This window comes from Dromiciops gliroides, chromosome 1, assembly GCF_019393635.1.
Source record: "Dromiciops gliroides isolate mDroGli1 chromosome 1, mDroGli1.pri, whole genome shotgun sequence".
Taxonomy (NCBI): domain Eukaryota; kingdom Metazoa; phylum Chordata; class Mammalia; order Microbiotheria; family Microbiotheriidae; genus Dromiciops; species Dromiciops gliroides.
Genome location: NC_057861.1, coordinates 562,190,636 through 562,210,708, shown reverse-complemented (window position 1 = coordinate 562,210,708; position 20,073 = coordinate 562,190,636). Strand labels below are relative to the sequence as shown.

General features: G+C 36.6%; 1 protein-coding gene across 2 annotated transcripts in view; it reads right to left on the bottom strand.

The window, feature by feature from the left end:
* The window catches only part of PLAA (phospholipase A2 activating protein), a 33,926-nt gene extending 14,083 nt beyond the window's left edge, over nucleotides 1-19,843 (bottom strand). The window contains exons 1-8 of one of the 2 annotated variants that reach the window (XM_043977189.1): nucleotides 19,389-19,843; nucleotides 12,255-12,448; nucleotides 9,941-10,041; nucleotides 9,557-9,677; nucleotides 6,905-7,072; nucleotides 5,711-5,846; nucleotides 2,487-2,656; nucleotides 1,009-1,166 (exon numbers count right to left, since the gene is read on the bottom strand). In XM_043977189.1, the coding sequence (XP_043833124.1) occupies nucleotides 1,009-1,166; nucleotides 2,487-2,656; nucleotides 5,711-5,846; nucleotides 6,905-7,072; nucleotides 9,557-9,677; nucleotides 9,941-10,041; nucleotides 12,255-12,448; nucleotides 19,389-19,537 (1,197 nt within the window). In that variant the 5' untranslated portion in view covers nucleotides 19,538-19,843. Of the gene's footprint in view, nucleotides 1-1,008; nucleotides 1,167-2,486; nucleotides 2,657-5,710; nucleotides 5,847-6,904; nucleotides 7,073-9,556; nucleotides 9,678-9,940; nucleotides 10,042-12,254; nucleotides 12,449-12,830; nucleotides 12,870-19,388 lie in introns of those variants that run through there. The other variant, XM_043977190.1, reaches the window with a different exon arrangement.
* Nucleotides 19,844-20,073: the final 230 nt, after the last annotated feature.

Sequence of the window (20,073 nt, the reverse complement as noted above, 5' to 3'; positions counted from 1 at the left end):
CTGGGAGGTAGATGTTACAGGAAACTGAAACAAACCGGTAAAGTGATCTGCCTAAAGCCACAAAGCCATTAAGTGTCTCAGGCAGGATATGTACTTAGGTCTTCCTGATTTCAGGTAAAGCACTCTCATCTACTGCACCACCTACCTGTCTACTAATAGCTAACTTAAGCGTATAGCAGCTTAAGGTTTGCAAAGTTCTTTGCAAAACCAAGTCTCTCAAAACTAAAACTTGGCCATAGGCTTATTCTTTACAGAAGTATGCACAAATAGGAGCTAAGAAATTTATAAAATATAAAGCAAACAAAACCATGCTTTTTGCTCAATGGCATAGGAATTTTACTCTATAATAGCATATTTGTATAATATTGTCCATATTGCTAATTAAAATAAAAGAAATTCATAATCAAGCTAAAGGATCATAATCTGAAAAATTCAACAGATCCAAATCTTTCTGATATATAGGTCACAGATGGTAATGCTGATTGTGCTTATACTGAAATGATATCCTCCTATGCTAATATATACAGTAAAAAACTAAGTGGATAACCCTATAACCAATTGCTGCATCTACACATTTCCCTTCCACCCTCCCAATCCACCTTCACCTTTTTTTGTACTCTTAAAAATCAACGGCAGGAGTCCTGAACATGTTGACCATAATCAAATGATTCTGGCATTTCAAATATTGGCCCTGTAAGAGAGCAACCTATTGGCTACCTCCACATCTCCCTGATTTAAATGTCAATTGCTTGTGAAGGGCACTGCAGGTCCTCACCACAAAAATGTTGGGATCCCTGAACTAAAATGTCTATATCTAGAAAGAAATAAGATCTATGCTAGAAAATATGAGAGAGAGAAAAATACAATAAAAAGTTTGCTTCTTTATGAAACATTTTTTTTAAAAAAACCTCACACCTGCAGAAATCTATACTGGTTGCTCAAGTAAGTTAGGGGCAGAGATAACTTCTAATTGCCTAAAAATCAGTAATAGAACAATGGTTAACATACTTTTCCTTCATATAAAACTCTTCCAGACGTTTGCTGATTAGCTCCAGATGAGCCAACAACATCACCAATCTTCAACCACCTTCCATCACTAACACTCCACTGATAGGCTTCAACTTTCTCCCCATCTTTTATCAGACGGGTCTGTCCTTCTCTAGTACCTTGAAAAGAAAATTTAAAGCATCACAAATACTGAAGAACAAAACATACTGTTAGAAACAAAGATTCTCAATCCTTAAATGTATATGGAAAATTTAACACACTTTATCTTGAATATCTTTTCTGGTTTTTAAATAAAACAACAAAATGTGACTGTAGTCAATTTCAGATGGCCATTCATACTGAACAAATAATGGACATGACCAGTAAACAAAACAAAAAATAAGATTATATTTTACTGCCTATCTACACTTTCTGGGCTAAACTGATAAAATATTTATTTGTTAGGCTATATTTTATGCCACAAAATCTCCCCTTATAGTCTCTAACAATGGACAATAATAAAGCATGTTTTGAGAGACCATATGATATAGCCCCAAATTTAGGCTAATAACACCAATTTCCCCCTAACTTGAACTTATCCTTAGGCTAAGAATTTACTTTAACTTGAATCTATTTATATTTTAAGCCTGTCAGCAGAGTAATTAACTCAACTAATATTAATTAGTCATGTGCTGGGGGCTTGTAAACAATAGTTTAAGAAACTATACCAACAGGGAACTTACAATTTAAGTAACAAAAAAGTCTGCAAACAAAGCAATTAATGACCAAAGCAGCCTTAACTGGAAAGAATCTCAGTCCACAACACCCTCAATTCTATGAGTGAGAAAACTGAAGCCTGGAATGGTTACATAACTTGCCAATGGTCTCATATCAACTATGAGCTAGACAGAATCACATAAGAAAGAGATCAATTTGGTAAAGAAACAAATAGAACATTCCTCAAAACAATTAAGTGATAAATGATATATCATTGGCCATATGGAATGTCTGTAGTAAAAAAGTACACTTTTACCACAGAGAGATTCACTTATGAAAAAAACCACTTTAGGGGGAGTACCTATGCATAAAGCCCTTCTCAATAACAATTTTTATATAGTATAAAATGAAGCTTTAATAACAGAAATGAGACATTTTTCAAAGTTATTGTTGTTAAGTCATTTTTCAGTCATGTCTGACTCTTTGTGACCCCATTTGGTACTTTCTTGGCAAAGATAAAATTTACTAAAGCTTCAGAGTGAAAAGTAAAAAGAAAATCAGGAAACATGAATTTATATTTAGTATGTAAGTTTCTATCTCCTCAGAGACATGTACCGAGAAAAATTCTTTTTACTTATTATGAAATATCAAATTAGTGATTAAGAGCTACTATCTGGCATTTCAATTACAATTTTGAAAAATTAATAAAGTCACCTCCATATGAATTATCCATAATCCTTCCACACAAGGCAAAGATGTTTTGCCCAAGAAATACTATTTACCAGGTTCGTTGAGATGCTCTTTTCCTGGAAGCTGGTCAGCATCAATATCCCCCAAATCACCAGTTTTTGAATCAATAGTTGCCCGAGAAAGTTCATTTTCAAAGGCCTGGAGTTCTTCAGGACTAGCTGTCCTTTCCACTGATTCTGTAAACACTCTGACAATACCATCACTGTAAAATAAATAAATGTACTTACTTTACTTCATGTTAATGTATGTTGATGAACAATGTAAATGAACAAGTCAGAAAGAGCATACTCTCTTTTTTTCAGAGGAAGACATATCTGGGGAAGGGAGATTATAGTGATGACAACTTAGATACATTAAGGTCTTATCTGACAGATCTTGAAGCCCCAGATTTACTGACTGAAAATCTTTGGATCGCTAAAGATCTAGCATTAAAATTGTATGATTCCTAAATCTATTAAGTTACTCACTATTTTGATATGATTAAAAAATAATTTTTCATATAAAATTTCCTACAATTTATAGTGGATTGTTTAGCTGAGATTTTACATCTATCTTTTCTTCCTTGAAAGTAATGCCAGTTCTCCAAAACTAACTTTTGCAACCTTACTCTAAAATCTCATCACTGGGGTGTAGTCGATAGAGCACCAGCCCTGGAGTCAGGAGGATCTGAGTTCAAATCTGGCCTCAGATACTTGATACTTACTAGCTGTGTGACCCTAGGAAAGTCACTTAACCCCAATTGCCTCACCAAAAAAAAAAAAAAATCTCATCATGTCCCTTCCAAGATACATTTTTTAATCATCATTAATCTTTCCTTCTATCCTCAAACATACTTAGTAAGTTCAGTTATTTTAACAATAAAAATCCCAAGTCATTTGACCCCACTCTCCTATTTTTCTTATTAAGACTAAACTTCTTGCAAGAGTGATTAATTCCTCTTGCTTCTAATTTGTCACCATTTACATCTTCCTTAACTGTTCCCTACTATCTATTTTTAAATCTCCTTCCTCTACACTACACTACACTTAGGTTACTTGTGTCGAACCCAGAGGGCTCTCTGTCACCCCTCTGACTGAGTTCCCCCTCCCCATATTCAGGCTGTGGTCACTGAAGCAGCAAGAGTCTCCTAGGAAACTATGTGGTCAAAGCCTGAATTCCAGAGACAATGCCTGGCCAGTCTCCCAAGGTCCAAAGATTCAGCTGTACTAACTTTGCCCTGTTTAGACCTAGAACAAGTTCTGCCAGGTCAAGGCTGAAAGGTTGAAAAATTACTCTTATTCTCTTAGAATTATTCTTGCAGAGACTTTATTTTATTACTTTGTGTTTTTTTTGCTTTAAATACTGAGCTGTCCCAATAATAAAACGCACACAGTTATTCATGTAAGGTGGTGCTGCTGTGTCAATGATTAATCGTCTCTGATCCTCAACCCCCTTCGTTTGGGCTTGAACTCACGACCCGGACTGTTACCAAACCAAATCCAAACTCCATTGAGTTGTTTCAATTCTCACTGACATCACAGGAGCACTTAAAATTTGTTTACTTACATGAAATAACTATCTTGATCCTAAGTTTCTTAACTACTCTTTCTTGTTCTTATTAGTCTACTCTTTTTCCTCATCCTGCCTCCTAGCTGTGAAAGTCACAGGATCATAGGATTTAAAGCTGGACAGGATCTCAGATTGTCTTGTCCAACTTCTTCATTTCACAGATGAAGAAAATGAAACTCCTACAGGTATTAACAGAGGTGTGATGTGAAGTCTTGAAACTTCAAATCCAAAATTTTCTACTGTATCACAAGATCCTTGGTCCTCTGCTTTTTGCAATCCCTCCAACAGAGAGAACTGCCCTAAGTCACACAGTAGGTAGCCAATTTGAACCCAGGTTCTGTCACTAAATCCAGCACTTTCACCACTTTACCTAAGGTCTCCTCCACCTGAGATTTGTTCCAATTCCAATCTCTCGTTAAGACAATTTTTATGTAGCTGATCTATTACCAGATTAACCTCAACAAGTCTAAAATCAAACTCATCTTTTGCCCAATATTTGCCTCTTTTCCTGATTTTCCTATTTCTTTTTTTCTTTTTGGTGAGGCAATTGGGGTTAACTGACTTGCCCAGGGTCACACAGCTAGTAAGTATTAAGTGTCTGAGGCTGGATTTGAACTCAGGTCCTCCTGAATCCAAGGCTGGTGCTCTATCCACTATGCCACCTCCTATTTCTTTTAATAGCATTGTCATTTTCTACAATTACCTAGTCTATAAACTTTTTACTCATCCGTCTTAATACAGTCATTGCCTAAGTTCTTTTTGCCTTGGAAAGGTTTCTAATAAACAATTCCTTTCTTTCTATTCCTGCAGCTACAATCAGTAGAAAAAGGGGGTTAAATAAACAAAGGCTCTAGTCCTGACAAGCAAAAACTGTGTAGTCTCAGTCAAGTCACATAACCTCACTAAGTTTTGTTTTCTTCATCTGTAAAATGAAGGGGTTATGTCCAACAAGAGGCTTGGAGTTATTGTAGTGGAGATGAACAGTTCAGGTAATGGGTAGACTAGATGACTTCTTTGGTACCTTGTAAATAAGGGATTCTATCATTCTAAATATGTCTGTCAAACTTTCAAGGCTTTCAATAATTCAGTTGCATTTTACTTGTTCAAATACTCTCTAGTGTATCATTTGTATACTTCAGTCAAGCCTGTCTTTTTACTGTCCCCACTGCTCACTTCCAACCCACACCTTTTCATATTCTGTTTACACCAGAAATGTCTTTTATCCTTCAGGACTATAAACTCAAGTCTTAGTTATTCCACAAGGCTTTTTCTAACCATGCTAGCTAGCCCATACTGATCTGAACCTTTTCAAATGCCTTTTGCACCATTGGTACTGTACAATTTGTTTTATAAGAGTATGTTAGGGGCAGCTAGGTGGAGGAGTGGATAGAGCACCATCCCTGGATTCAGGAAGACCTGAATTCAAATCCGGCCTCAGACACTTGACACTTACCAGCTGTGTGACCCTGGGTAAGTCAATTAGCCCTCACTGCCCCACCAGAAAAAAAGAAAGAGTATGTTACTCCAATATACTACACATAGTGTAAGAATGCTATCTTTTCACTAACTTTCAGGTATACTTTTGTTAGTCTAATTCAAGGGCAAATCATTTGAGCAAGACTCATATCAAACTATTACATCTCACAATACTTAATGCAAGTCTAGGCACACAGTAAATGCTTAATACTTTAAACTGATATTTGAATACCTCGCACCAACCACAATGTCACCATTTTCTAGCACACAGCTGCACCAAATAGATTGCGCTGGAAGTCTGATTGTTTGGGCACATTCCCCTTGTTTCCAGATTCTCAGAGATCTGTCTTCTGCTGTTGTCACAAAATCTAAAATTAACACAGGAACAATTAGCTACAATAACTAAGATGAACGCTTATACATAATAAATTTATAAAACTGTTCCAATTAGACTAGGTTCCTTCCCTTGGAGTCTGATGTACAGGGTTAGGCTATGGATACTATAATTATGAATCAGTCTGTAAAAGTAGCCCCTGAATTCCAAAGTGATTCTGCCAACCACTGTGTTTATTCTATCTGAGGGGTTTTTTTTTTGGTTTGTTTTTTCTGTGGGGCAATGAGAGGTAAGTGACTTGCCCAAGGTCACACAGCTAATAAATGTCGAGTGTCTAAGGCTGGATCTGAATTCAGGTCCTCCTGAATCCAGGGTTGATGCTTTATCCACTGTACCATGTAGCTGCCCCCTTGTGTTTATTCTATCTACTCATGACTGACATAACCAGAAGTGTCTAGGATATGCCTCTGTAAAGGCCCCAGCTCCCTTTGTCCTCCTGAATATAAAAACAATCCTAGCATTAACTAGCTCTGGCCTCTGGAACAAGACAGAAGTTCTGGGTAAGGTAGCTCTCTCCTGGAATGCAGAAAGAAGTGAGGAAAGTTTAAAAAAAAAAATTCAGGGGCAGCTAGGTGGCACAGTGGATAGAGCACCGGCCCTGGAGTCAGGAATACCTGAGTTCAAATCTGGCCTCAGACACTTAACATGTACTAGCTGTGTGACCCTGGGCAAGTCACTTAACCCCAATTGCCTCACTAAAAAAAACAACAACAACAACAAAAAAGAAAATGTATTATGCTCCTTCATTTCACAGTCCATATTTCCAGCTATTCTATTAGAAAAACATGGATCATACCAATAAACCAATCATATCTTTTTTCTCCCCGAGGTCAAATCTTTTAATCTTGTGATTAATCATTAGCTTGCATTGATATATAAAACACACACCTTTCTCTGTCAAGAGACTGAAGTATTAAGTAGGATATGAAACTAATAAAACATCAAATAAATCTTTGTTAAACTTTTTAAAAAAGATATTTTATAAAAAACATCCATTACTACACTTTTCTTGTTACAGCATGAGAATCTTACCTTTACAATTTGGGAAAACAGATATACTATAAATATAATTTGTATGCCCATAAAATACTTCAAGACATTCGCCAGTGATTTGCCATCTTCTAATACTGGCATCATTTGCACAGGAAAGAAATTCTGTTTCATTTAGAATTGCTAAACCTCTCACACAATCTTCATGACCTTCATAAGGAAAAAGGAAATTAACAGCGTGTCAGTAGTTTGATGGCTATATTGTTACATGACATTTACATAATACATTAAAGTATGGTAACAACTGACCTAGAGAAAAAGAGGTTAATTTGTGAAGAGATGAAGGAATCAGTTTGTATTTTAGTTTTGACAATACATCAGGAACCTTACATATACTTCATATAAAATATATATGTGGGGCGGCTAGGTGGCGCAGTGGATAAAGCACCGGCCCTGGATTCAGGAGTACCTGAGTTCAAATCCGGCCTCAGACACTTGACACTTACTAGCTGTGTGACCCTGGGCAAATCACTTAACCCCCATTGCCCCGCAAAAAAAACAAAAAACCAAAAAAAATATATATGTATTCTTTCAACATCCCTTCACATTTTCCACCTAAAAATTCTGAGGAAAATTACCCTTTGTTAAAGCACCTAAATACCAGATTTTACAAAGACCGAATTGTTCTGAGCTTTAGTGTGCAATACAACAAATCAGTAAACTCTTATGTATGGCAAACCTTATCAAATGTTTTACTAAAACACAATGATATAATCTCTGACAAGATCATTAGCATCAAAAAAGAATAAGACTTCATGAAGCCAACTGCCATGCATCAATAAATCAATAAAGATTTTACAAAATACCTTCTGTGTGACTAGTTCTGTATTAGATGCTGAGGATACAAGCATTTAATGAAATAATTCCTACTCACAAGAACTTTACATTCTAATATGGGAGAGGCAGCAAGGACATAGCTATAGAATAAATATGAAGAGAATAAATGCAACCAAATAAAAAGAATTAAATACAAGGTAGTTTAAGAATGAGGAAATCAGTGGTATGCTTCACATTACTAGTTTTGGAAAGCATATAAGCTGTGCCACTTGGCAAAAAATGTGTAATTATCACATTTTTTAAAATATGGCTTACAAAGGATTCCTTAGAACACATTAATATGGAGTTCAAGTGCTTTCTACATTCAATTTTCTGTTGCTAAGGCACAACATAACTAGGCTAGCAAGAAAACTGATTTTTTCCAGAACTTACCAAATCCCAAGTATTTCTTTTAAATATGAAACAGTGCCACTCATCATTACTATTTTCCCCATAACTTTTAGTTGAGCTTTTCCTAATGCTACTCAAGAAAACTGCTAACTTTGAAAACTAAATTAATCTAAAGAGTAGATAAAAAATCTTTTTTATTGCTATTTTGTTTAAAATTCCTAGGTGCTGGCTGGCCAGCTTCTAGATGCTAAAGTCACATGTCTCCCCTCAGGCCAGAGCTCGCAATGTTCCTCCCAGCAGGGGCGTCATTCCAACTCTCACAACAGAGAAGAATCATTTAATTTTTAGAATTATTTAATAATTAAAGCTTAAAAAGTCTACCTTCAAGAACCACTTTATAAACAAATCCTGGCATTTTCTGTTGTGTTATGTTTACAGTTAGAGTAAAGCAATGACAATACTGTAAGACAGATAGATAGACAGATAGCTAGATGTAGACAGAAATCAGTATAGCAAAGACTTTGAGTTTTCTCCATTATGTATTATAACAGGGGTCAGGTTATGACCCTTTCAAACCTAACTACATAAATAGCCAAAGTAATAAAGTTCATAAAGAAGTGCAGAGATAAATGACTTATTTTGCAAATAAGGTAACAGCTAACTTAGTGACAAAAGCTGGATTCAAATTCAGTTATTAATTCCAAATCTAGTACTATTTTCACTACCCTATGCTACCTACTTAATACTGTTTCATCAAGCAAACCACATGTGTTTTTCGAAGAAACAAAGGGGGGAATGTGGTAAAAATTATTGGAATTTAGCTGACTCATTTGGGAGGGACCACACCTAGCCCACCCTGAAGTTACTTATGCTACTGAGGTCAGAAGGAGAACTCTCCATAGGCATTTTTTGAAGGACCTTCCCTTTTGGGGGAGGAAGATTGAACATTCCCTGAGAGGAGGCTGAGGTGCTTCTGGAACCCTAGTTCTCTCTCTCCTGCCTTTCCGGTGGTGCGAGCAACTGCAGACATCCCAGGTGTGGTGAGTGAACACAAATTCCTTTGAATTAGGTTAATTGGAAACAATCTGGGGACTGCATAGACTTAGTTTAGAGTTAAGAGAATTTATCTGTATTTCTTTTTTCCCTATTTCCTTATCTTTGATTTTTATTAATTTCACCTTTGTTGTTTAATTAATTCCCAAGTACTAAAATCTGATCTTTTTGTGGAAATAAAGGTGTATCGGCCTGGGAGAAATATCTAACAGAGCAGTTCAGAGGGGAGAGAGCTTTGAACCTAAAGGTCCCTCATTATTTCCATGACCCCAAAATTACAGCGAGTCACCCAATTAACTTTCCATATATTAAATTTCAGTCCCTACAATACCTTCCGTAGATAGGCATACCAACTTAATCTTCAAAGTAGAATGGTTTCACATAAACTATAGCAAATTTGTTTCCTGTTCTTACCAGAGAATGTTCTTTCACACCTTCCAGCTTTCCAAAGTTTAATAGTTTTATCTGCTGATCCAGTCAACATTAAACCTTGTTCTGGTAATATCTTCACTGCCCATACTGCTGCTGTATGACCCTGTGAATAAAACTGGAATCAATGTAAGGGGCCAAAGAATGATCACATAAAAGTTTAAGAAAAGGGGGCAGCTAGGTGTTGCAGTGGATAAAGCACTGGCCTTGGACTCGGGAGTACCTGAGTTCAAATCCATCCTCAGATACTTGACACTAGCTGTGTGACCCTGGGCAAGTCACTTAACCCTTACTGCCCTGCCCCCCCCCCCAAAAGTTCAAGATACTCAATTATTTATTATCTTGCCTATTTACACAGAATTACCATACCTGTAAGGTCATCATGCATTTGTCATTGAGCCAGACTTTAGCTGTAGTGTCCCATGAACCACTAAGTAACGTGCCAAATTTCCCAGATGAAAGGCTACAAACTAGGGAGGAAAGAAAAATCAGTCAATATTTTTACATATTTCTCTGTCTTCAAATCTGATTTTATATTTTAAAAGGAAAAAAAATTCAGTGTTCAATATGGCTGCTTGTGGTACTTGAGTTTCTCATTTTAGAAAAGACATTGGAAGAGACATCTCAAAAGTGACTTTAGATTTTAAATGTAAGCAAATACATCTAGTCTTATTCAGTCCTCTTAGCTAAACTTCCTTTTAGCTAAAAAAAAAATCTATGATTCTGATCCTCAAATTAATACTCCTTTTCACAGCACAATTAACAAAAACCATCAAAACTATGCCTCATTTTTCTGCTAGAAAATAGGCTATAATGAAAAAACAAGGATATTTCTCACTAAAACTGTAGCTACTATATATTTAAAAGAACCAATTTTTTCATTGGATATGCAAACATTCAATTAAAGAAATTTAAAGTCCTCTGAAATAGCAGGATTTCCTTATTATGACAAGTAATCCTTATATATCTCTACCTTCAATTGGGAAATTCTGATTATTTTTAAGATTAGAAAATTACTAAGCTCTTTAGATTTGCATATACTGGCATATCTTAATTTTTAAAGTTTAATAAAACATAAAGATATATAAGTATTAACAGGAAAAAGAAAATATCAAGGATAATGACAAACATCACTTAAAATACATTTGCTAGTATCAAAATTAATGCCTATTTGACTACATCCTCCCAAAGGATAATATGAAATTGTCACTTAAGGAAAAGAAAGTTGGGTTAAAAAAAAAACTAGTTTGTATATTTGACCTTTCCTATAAAACTGCTAATGATATTCTGTTCTCCAACCTTCTATTTCTCAAAAGCAGACACATTCACCTTCATATTACTGTCATTATATTTCACATTACAGTTCCTACATTCAGGCTTATTTATGTACAAATCAACATGTTCTAATCAGACTACAAGTTGCTTGAGGACAAAGACTATGCTGTGTTAAGTATCTTTGTATTTCTTTTCCATCTCCCAGCTCCCACAGTAGTTCTAATGTCAACAGGCACTAAATAAATGAAGGAATATGGAATATGTATATCATCAAATCACATGATACTGCTTATGTTAATGTACACTGATATCTAAGGTAATCTAATGTTTAATGTACTCCCAGATAATAATTATACAATGTAGAAGATTGCCAAAAAATACCAACAGCAGCCAGCATTTATATAGCACTTTAACATTTGCAAAGTGCTTGACTCCAGACCTACCTAGCACTCCATCCACTGGGCCACATTGCTGCCACAAAAGATTGCTGCCTTTGTGGCCTTGGGAGCATATACTATGCTTCTGTAAAGTTTCAAGAACAAAGATCCAAATTATCTTACTTTGACTTAAAAGTCACAAACATTTCTACCTTCATTTCTGAAAGATTCTTAAAAACTACAAAAAGATACATTATCATAAGTTCCAAGTGAAGTAAGCAGAATACTAGATTGACTTCAAATATGGTTTCTGCTATTTTTACTAGCTTGCATGAGCTTGGCAAAGTCACAAACTCTTGGGGCCTCAGTTTCCTCATCCTTAAAATGTCGGGTTGTGGTAGATGTTCTCTAAGATCCCTTCTAGATCTAAATTCTATGATCTTTTATAATACTTGATTGTCAAAGTGACTATGTATATTTTAATGGCATTTCAGATAATTATACACAAAAAACCAAAGCAAATAGGTTTATACCAATTAGCCGTTAATGAATAAACTGACTGTAACAAACAAGTACAGTACTCTTTTTTGGAGACAAAGAAAAAAAAATTACCTTCTAAAATCAAATTAAATTATACCACAACAATTATAGGTATGTATTACATTTCCTGCAGAAAAAGAGGGCATTATCTGACCAAAAACACTTGTCAATTTTCCGTGTAAATAGAACATTAATAATTAGTTGAAAAACATATCAAAACTACGCAAACATATTCATATACATTCTAGTAATGATTTAATTCCATAATTCAAGTATGCCCAGCTTTCCTGGTAAGTAAAATGCCATGACATTAACACAATATTAAAACAAAATGGAAATATTTTAAAATACTTTATAAAAACTAGAACCACTGTAGTAAAAGGGAGAGCAAAATCAAAATCATAACTCTCATGACCAGAAAAATATGAATTTCATGCAAAGTGGCGAGGATAAAACTTTTAAGTGAAAAAAAACTAAAACATCATACATACCAGTGTTTTTGTGACCTTTCAGTATATAAAGTGGTGCTGAACTATCCAGTGTGAATATGCAAATATTGTGGTCATTTCCACCGGTGGCAATTAGTCCCCGAGGATAGATGTCACTTGATGGTATGATACATACACAAGAAACAAAATTGGAGTGGCCACTCATACAGTGCATTTCTGTAAAACCCCTGTTAGGACTGAAAAGATATGCTAATCAATACATCGTATATTTTTTATTTCCCTAGATCTGACCTAAGATATAACAAATTATCAAAAATGCAAGATAGTAATTATATATTTTTCTTGAAGTTGAACTTTAGTGTTACTCTAATGATACTATGTTAAAGTTACTATTAAATCACCTAGAATGAAATTTAAGTTTTGTACCTTAATGAAATCAAATATTTTATCCCCTAATGAATTCAAAAACAAAAGGGTGCTTTAGTACCTACTACAAAATAAGTGTTACTATTATAACTAGAAATCTATTTGAAATGTCATTAAAAAGAATATATCAATTAACATAAAGAACATGGGATATAGAAAGAAAAGAGAAGAAATTTTACATTAGCAGCTTACTGTTGAATCTTCATTTCCATTTTCAGCAACTATGACCCTAAAAGTCAGAGTTCTGATTTAAGTGAAACGATTCCTGTAATTATAATTTGATCCACTATAGAAAATCTCAACAATGACAGTAACAATGGAAATTCATGATAAACATTCACATAGTTCACCGAATATGTTTTAATAAATGGCATGTCTATCATTCTAAATTACCCAAGATGGTCTAACATCAAGCCCACAATTCAGCAGACGTGAAAATGGGATGTTCAATCTGTTCTGCTTAGCTCTACTATAGCACTCTTGTGCTGCTTCACATAATCAAATCAACTAATTAAAGTTTATCAAAAGTGCAAGATACCTTGTCTGGTAGGGAGGATTCAAGGTGGGCAAAAGAGAAAAGATTACCCCAAAATACAGGGTGATAAATAGCCTGTCCCGAGTAATACAGGGTAGTTCAGAGAAGGGAGAGACCACCTGTGGCTATGGTTGTCAGAGGTTTTTACTTCTGGAGAGAGGCAGATTAGGGTGGGGCAATTAAAGAAGATTATGATTTTGATAAGCAGAAAAGAGGGGTGGGGAGGCAGGGATAGAAGGGATGAAGAGTATATTAAAGCATAAGGGGCTACGTACTTAGGAAACCTCATTTGTGCTAAAGCTGAAATTCAATAGCAAAGTCTAGATCATATAATTATAGGTGGGCCCAAGGAATTTGAAGTAATAGCCATGGTAACTATTCCAGGCTCATGAAGACTCAAAATTTATGCTGTAATCATGCCACTGCCAGTATAGAAAACACTCCCATAAGACCATTAATAACTTCCTTTAAGGGAACTGGGTCTTGGTAAGGATAAGTCTAGGTAGGCCTTAATCACTTCAAAGTAATTCTAAAACCCAAGGTGATCTAAGAACTGATCAAATTTTCTGGGGTACAAGACTAGTGTTAAACTCAAACCCTATACTTGTAAAAAGTACTTAGCACAGTACCTGGCACATAGTAGGCACCATATAAACGCTTATTCCCTTTCCTTTCCCCAAACACAGTGCACACATGCACCTCTAGATCTAGGCTGCAACAGGACTAGTTTGCTATACTTCTCACCTGAGTATTGAAATAGCCTCTTACCTTAATTCCTCTGCTTCCCTCTAGTCTGCTCCCATGCTTTCCAACAGATACATCCTTCAGACGGTGGCCAAAATATCCAGCCCAGTACACAAAACGGGTATTATTCTCCTGATCTTAAAAACTCACATAGATGGCTTGGCTGTCCACATGATACAATTCCTTAGCTAGGAATTTGAATCCCTCCATGATCCAGTTCCAATCTATCTTTTCAGCTTTATTCCACATTATTCCCTTTCATCTGCTCTACCTTTAAAGCCAAACTTAGCTAGAAACAATTGTTAGCTGATTTGATCCTTCAATCTCCTGATTCCATGCATTCACATTTATCAAGCATCTGTCTGTATCAAGCACTATAAGTGCATCCTATCTCCAGAATAAAACTCCCTCTTCTATACCTGCTGTGTTAGATATTCATCTATGTCGCCATTTCCTTTATGAAAACTTCCCTGACCCTCTTCTATTGAAAGTTATTATCTTCCTCCTCAAATTTTCCTGGAGTATTTTGTCTGGATTTTCTTTTTTGGAAATCCACATTCTGACTTATGTTATGCTTACTTGTATATATGTTTGATCTTCATTAAGAGTATGTGACTGAATAGTTCCAGGGAACTCATGATAGAAGAGGATCTCCAAATCCAGGAAAAAAAATAAAGAACTGTGGAGTATAGATGCTGAATGAACCATACTATTTCTTTTGTTTTGGGTGCTGTTGTTTTTCTGTTTTGAGGTTTTTCATCATTGCTCTAATTTTTCTCTTATAACATGACTAATGCAGAAATATGTTTAATGTTAGTGTGTGTGTATATATTTATGTGTGTGTATATATATATGTATATATATATGTGTGTATATATATATATGTGTGTGTATATATATATATATATATATATATATATATATATATATATATATATGTGTGTGTGTGTGTGTGTGTGTGTGTGTATATATATATAAATAAACCTATACCAGATTACCTGCTGTCTAGGGGAGGGAAAAGGGAGGGGAGGGAGGGAGAAAAATCTGAAATTGGAAAGCTTGTATAAACAAAAGTTGAGAACTATCTTTACGTGTAATGGGAAAAAAAATAAAATACTTTATTAATTAAAAAAAAAGAGTATGTGACTACCCAAAAAACCTAGAATCTATAGACATGAGACTCAAAAGCTAATTTCAGGTACTTCTGACCTGAACTTTGAACATTCCTCCTTTTCTACTAAATACTAATCCTTGTCACTTTCTGGAAACTTCCATACCTCAGGGTTATATTCCCAATTTGAGTCAATAGGACAAGGGTTCAAGGTTCAAGAGTCCAGTGCCTAAAATTCTAAATGAACTCTTTAGAACAAGAAGCCAGCTATTCTCCCACAAACCCCATGACTTTTAGCAATTTTATGAAGCTGCTCTGGTTTGAAAGTGATTGTGAACCAGGCACCTCAAATACAGAACCAACTACAAATAATTAAGAGCCCCCCCAAAGCTTAGTGGGTCTAGACCCAATACAAAAACTAGATTGCAGTGGCTGATAAGGTTGTAATCTTCCTTCTGTTCTAAATATTTTGCTTTAAATCCTAAACCACCTCTTATATGGAAAAATAAAAGGTCTATTCCTTTATTCATTACTAGTAAGTCTGAATCTTTCATGAAACTCTACTCTAAGTATCAACATTGCTATTAAGGCCTAGGAAAGATAGTAAGGTCCTTGAGGGCAAGGATCATAGAATTTTTCATCTCTGTTCTCTGGAATGATCCAATTGTTGAGTATATAAGAAGGTGTTTAATAAACATTTATTGAATTGAACTGAGGTTTTATCTACCTTATGCTATAGTAAGTACCATGCAACCTTTCCATCCAGTTAAGGAAAATCCTGAGATACAAACTTTGAAAGGATGTCAGTCTTGATTAAACATTTAGTTGTAACACTGAACCCTGGGTTTAAAGATATATTGCAGGGGGCAGCTAGATGGCGCAGTGGATAAAACACTGGCCTTGGATTCAGGAGGACCTGAGTTCAAATCCAGCCTCAGATACTTGACATTTACTAGCTGTGTGACCCTGGACAAGTCACTTAACCCTCATTGCCCTGCAAAAAAACCCAAAACAAGTGAATTCTATTAAAACATTCAAAGAATAATAAAGACACATTGCAGGAGTAGTAGAAAATTAGTATTACCTCACAGAATAAAAAGCATTACGGGAATAGTAGAAAATAGTATTCCCTCACAGAATAAAAAAGATAAACTAAGACCTAAGCCATATTACCTGAAAAACATGAATAAACAAAGAGCTATCAGTATTTCTCTAGCAGTTTTTCTCATCAATAACAGTAGAACTACCACATCTAGCCTTCAACATCTTAGTACTATCTCAATAATATAATGGAATAAAAATGGCAATTAAGATGTAGTTGGGGGGCAGCTAGTGGATAGAGCACCGGCCCTGGAGTCAGGAGTACCAGAGTTCAAATCCGGCCTTGGACACTTAACACTTACTAGCTGTGTGACCCTGGGCAAGTCACTTAACCCCAATTGCCTCACTAAAAAAAAACAAACAAGATGTAGTTGGGAAGTGCTGCCATACCTTGTCTAGTACATGTAGAAGAAATCCATGCTCACGGTAACTATTTTGAAGGTCCTCAGGAATTGATTTTGAACATTCTCAAAGGGATTCAAGATCATGGTATATAAAGCTAATATCACATAAAACTCCTTTGAAGATACTAGAACTATGAGGTTGGAAAAGAGAAGACTTGAAAGGACATAATAACTATCTTTAAGTATCTGAAGGGCTGATACATGGAAAACAGATTAGATTTATTCTGTTTGGCTGCAGGAACCAAACTAGGAACAATGGGTGGAAGCTACAAAGAAGCAAATTTATATTTGAAATAAGAAAAAAATTCTTAACTATATGAGCAAAGCTTCTTTAACTGTGGGTCATGACCCCATATGGGGTTGGGTAACAGAATGTAGGGGTCACAAAAAATTTGGCAACAGTAAATGGTTATGTATACCTATTTTATATACCTATATACCCAAGGTCATATGAAGTAGAGGTACCTCACAACCAGCAATGGATAGATAGCCACTTACTGGGAAAGAAATTGTTTTTCAAGAATGGGTTAGACTAGATATTCCAGGTCAAAAACACTATATAACTAAGAGAATGGTGGAAAAATCAGAAGAGATTATCATAAACAAGATGCAACTGAGCAAACAGCAAATCCCAACCCATACCTCTTATCTATAAAAAATCTTTCTGAGAAGGGTATCAAAATCAAAAAAATCAAAGTGTATCCTTGATAAAAATATGACAAGCTTTCATAGAAAACTTTCAAACGAAGTCACATCTTCAGCACCATGCAAGTGACTAAGAGAATTTGTTAATTACCAAAAATAAAAGAATAAATTTGACTCAATAGAGCATTAAATGCACCCTTCACTACAGGCTCTCCTCTAACAAGACCAAGAAACAAAAGGTAAGGTTAGTCTTTGACTTCCTGACTGATAATCATAAGAGATTTCTTGACTGTAACTTATAGAGAAAGCTGACTCAAGAATATCAAGGAAGACACAAAACAGGAAGACATATGCTAACCAAAGATTTGCCAGTATGATGAGTCCATGTTAAAGAGATTCTCTATAGGTAAGATATAAGATATAGGTAAGATATAAGGTTTGCTAGATGTTCCTATTGCAGATAGCATTGTATGGATTACATCAGAATCCTGATTCCTATAGGGCCTCCTCAGTGAGATCCAGAATCACTCAAAAGAGTTTGGTATAACAAACAGGCAGGAGAAACAAGGTGGAAGAAGAACATGTATTGCTTAGACTATAAAAGGAAGCTGGAAAGGTGGACCAATGAGTTATTTCCTCAATACATCCACCTGTGTGTGGGGATGTATACACATATCCACACACACAAATTCATCTATCTTGTACGGGCACTGCAGATAAAAAATTGAAAAAAAGGAAACAAATGATATTTTCTGATGTGCCTTTCGGATACTGCTGTCAATGACCCTAAGATGTTCCCTTATGTAACACCCACCTTTTCAACACCACCATTCTCTCATCGGTGCTATATGGCTGCCAATCATGTTATAATGAAAATCCAAAGAATCAAAATTGAGAAACCTCTAAAGGACGTGAAAAAAGACATAGTAGGTACAAGTAGACTACAGCATACTGCTAATAATAATCTACATGCAAGAAGTAGTGTGAAAAAAAGACACCACACAAGAAACATACAACTAGAAAAAAGACAATGGTCATTTGGAAAGGAAAGTGTTGAGAACAAATGGAGAGCTTGAGTGTAACACTAAAAACAAAAAATGCTATGAAGAAAAAAAAAAGCAACGAATGGAAGGGAGCTCCTTTTAGAAAAATTTACCAAAAAAACAGGGAGGAAATGCATTACTATAAGAAATGATAGGTTTCCATTTGTACCAGCAGGAGTATCCACAATAAACAGATCTCCAATATGCTAAAGCATTAACACATATATAGTTAAGACATTCAATATATTTACACTCCAGAAAAGTATCATAAATTTGCAGTGAACAGCATAACTGTTTTCTCCTCTATTAGAATGCAAGCCCCTTGTGAGTAGACTGTTTCATCCCTTTTTACTTGTATCCCTAGCGCCTAGCACATAATAGGCCCTTAAATTCTTGTTATATTTATGAATACACTTTAGATACCTACATCTGAGCAGAATCTAAGAGGAAGAATTACTAATATCCTGAAGACATTAGTATTTGTGAGAAGATCCAAGACAAAATTTCACAAGTGCTTTTATACGAATTTTTATAAGCTTTTATACAAGTAAATCAAGACGTCCTCTTTAGCTTCCCCCCTTTCTCCCTCCCTCCCAATCAGCCTAGGAGATCCAGACACTCAAAAGTTCTTCCTTGTTGTTTGCAATGAAATTAACATTTGTCAAGATGCCTTTAAGTACAAAATAATATCTAAAAACGTCATCCTATAATTTATATTTTAGGACAAATATTCTTAGGCACCATGCTACTACTGAAACAAGTTTCTTAAGCCACTGGCACTAAAGCTACTGAAATCTGACACACAACTACAGAAAGAGTGTGACCGTGTACTCGTGGTTTGGAAGGCAGGGGTTCAGAAAATCTTTGCCAATAGCTATAAACAATTCCTTTGCCCTGTCCGATTCAGGGGAAGTATCCCCCTGGGCCTAATCTGAGTATGAGTGAGAGACAGCGATGCAAGGCTGAGAATTGGTTGATCTTGAGTACTGGTAACCAAGTTCTTAATAGTTTCAACCCTCCAGCTGAAAAAGCACAATTAAATCTCTTCGGTCGTAATTTCTGCCCGAATTCCTGGCTAGGGAGGCAGGGGCCTCCAAAAAAGCAAGCTCCAAAAGGGAAGGCTGGGGCGGGGCCATGCCCCTCACCGGACTCCGCAGCCATGCTCACCTGTTCGGGGCCCACAGGCGGGTGGTGCGATCGCGGGACACTGACACGAAGGCCCCCGGCGGGTAAAGGCCGGCTACCACGCCCCGCACGTCCAACTCGTGGCCCAGGAGCGAGCAACTCAGCCGGTACCTGCCCCCGCCGCTCGCCATGGCCCCGAATCCGCCTGGCAGCGCGGGGATGAAGGGAGGGGAGTAGGGAGTGCGCCCGAGGGGGGGAAATCCCGGGAAACGGACACCGTGTTTGTCTCGCAAATTCCCCTGAAAGGAGACCGGGAAAGCGGGCGGCCAGAGACCACCCCCACTAAGCGGCCAAGCCACACGCAGGAAGTTTTTACGGCAACTCTAGAGAGCGAGAGCAGGAGAGGGGGCGGGAAAGAGGGGACCGTGAGCAGACCCGGGCAGGCTGGAGGGCGGAGGGTGGGAGGCTCTGACACAGCAACCCTATACTGCACACCGGAAAAGCGTCATCGGCCGCGGCCGGGCGTGACGCACGAAGCTGGAGCCACTGTTACGGGCCCTCGCCTCCTTCATTCTCCGCACCCTGGCTCTACATTCCTCGGAAAAGAGAAAGTAGGGATGATAACATTGCGGTCGAAAGACAGAAGTTCCAGATCTACTTCCGGATTTAACCAAGGCCTAATTTAAACCCGAGACAAATCGGGACTACAAGTCCCGAAGAGCAATGC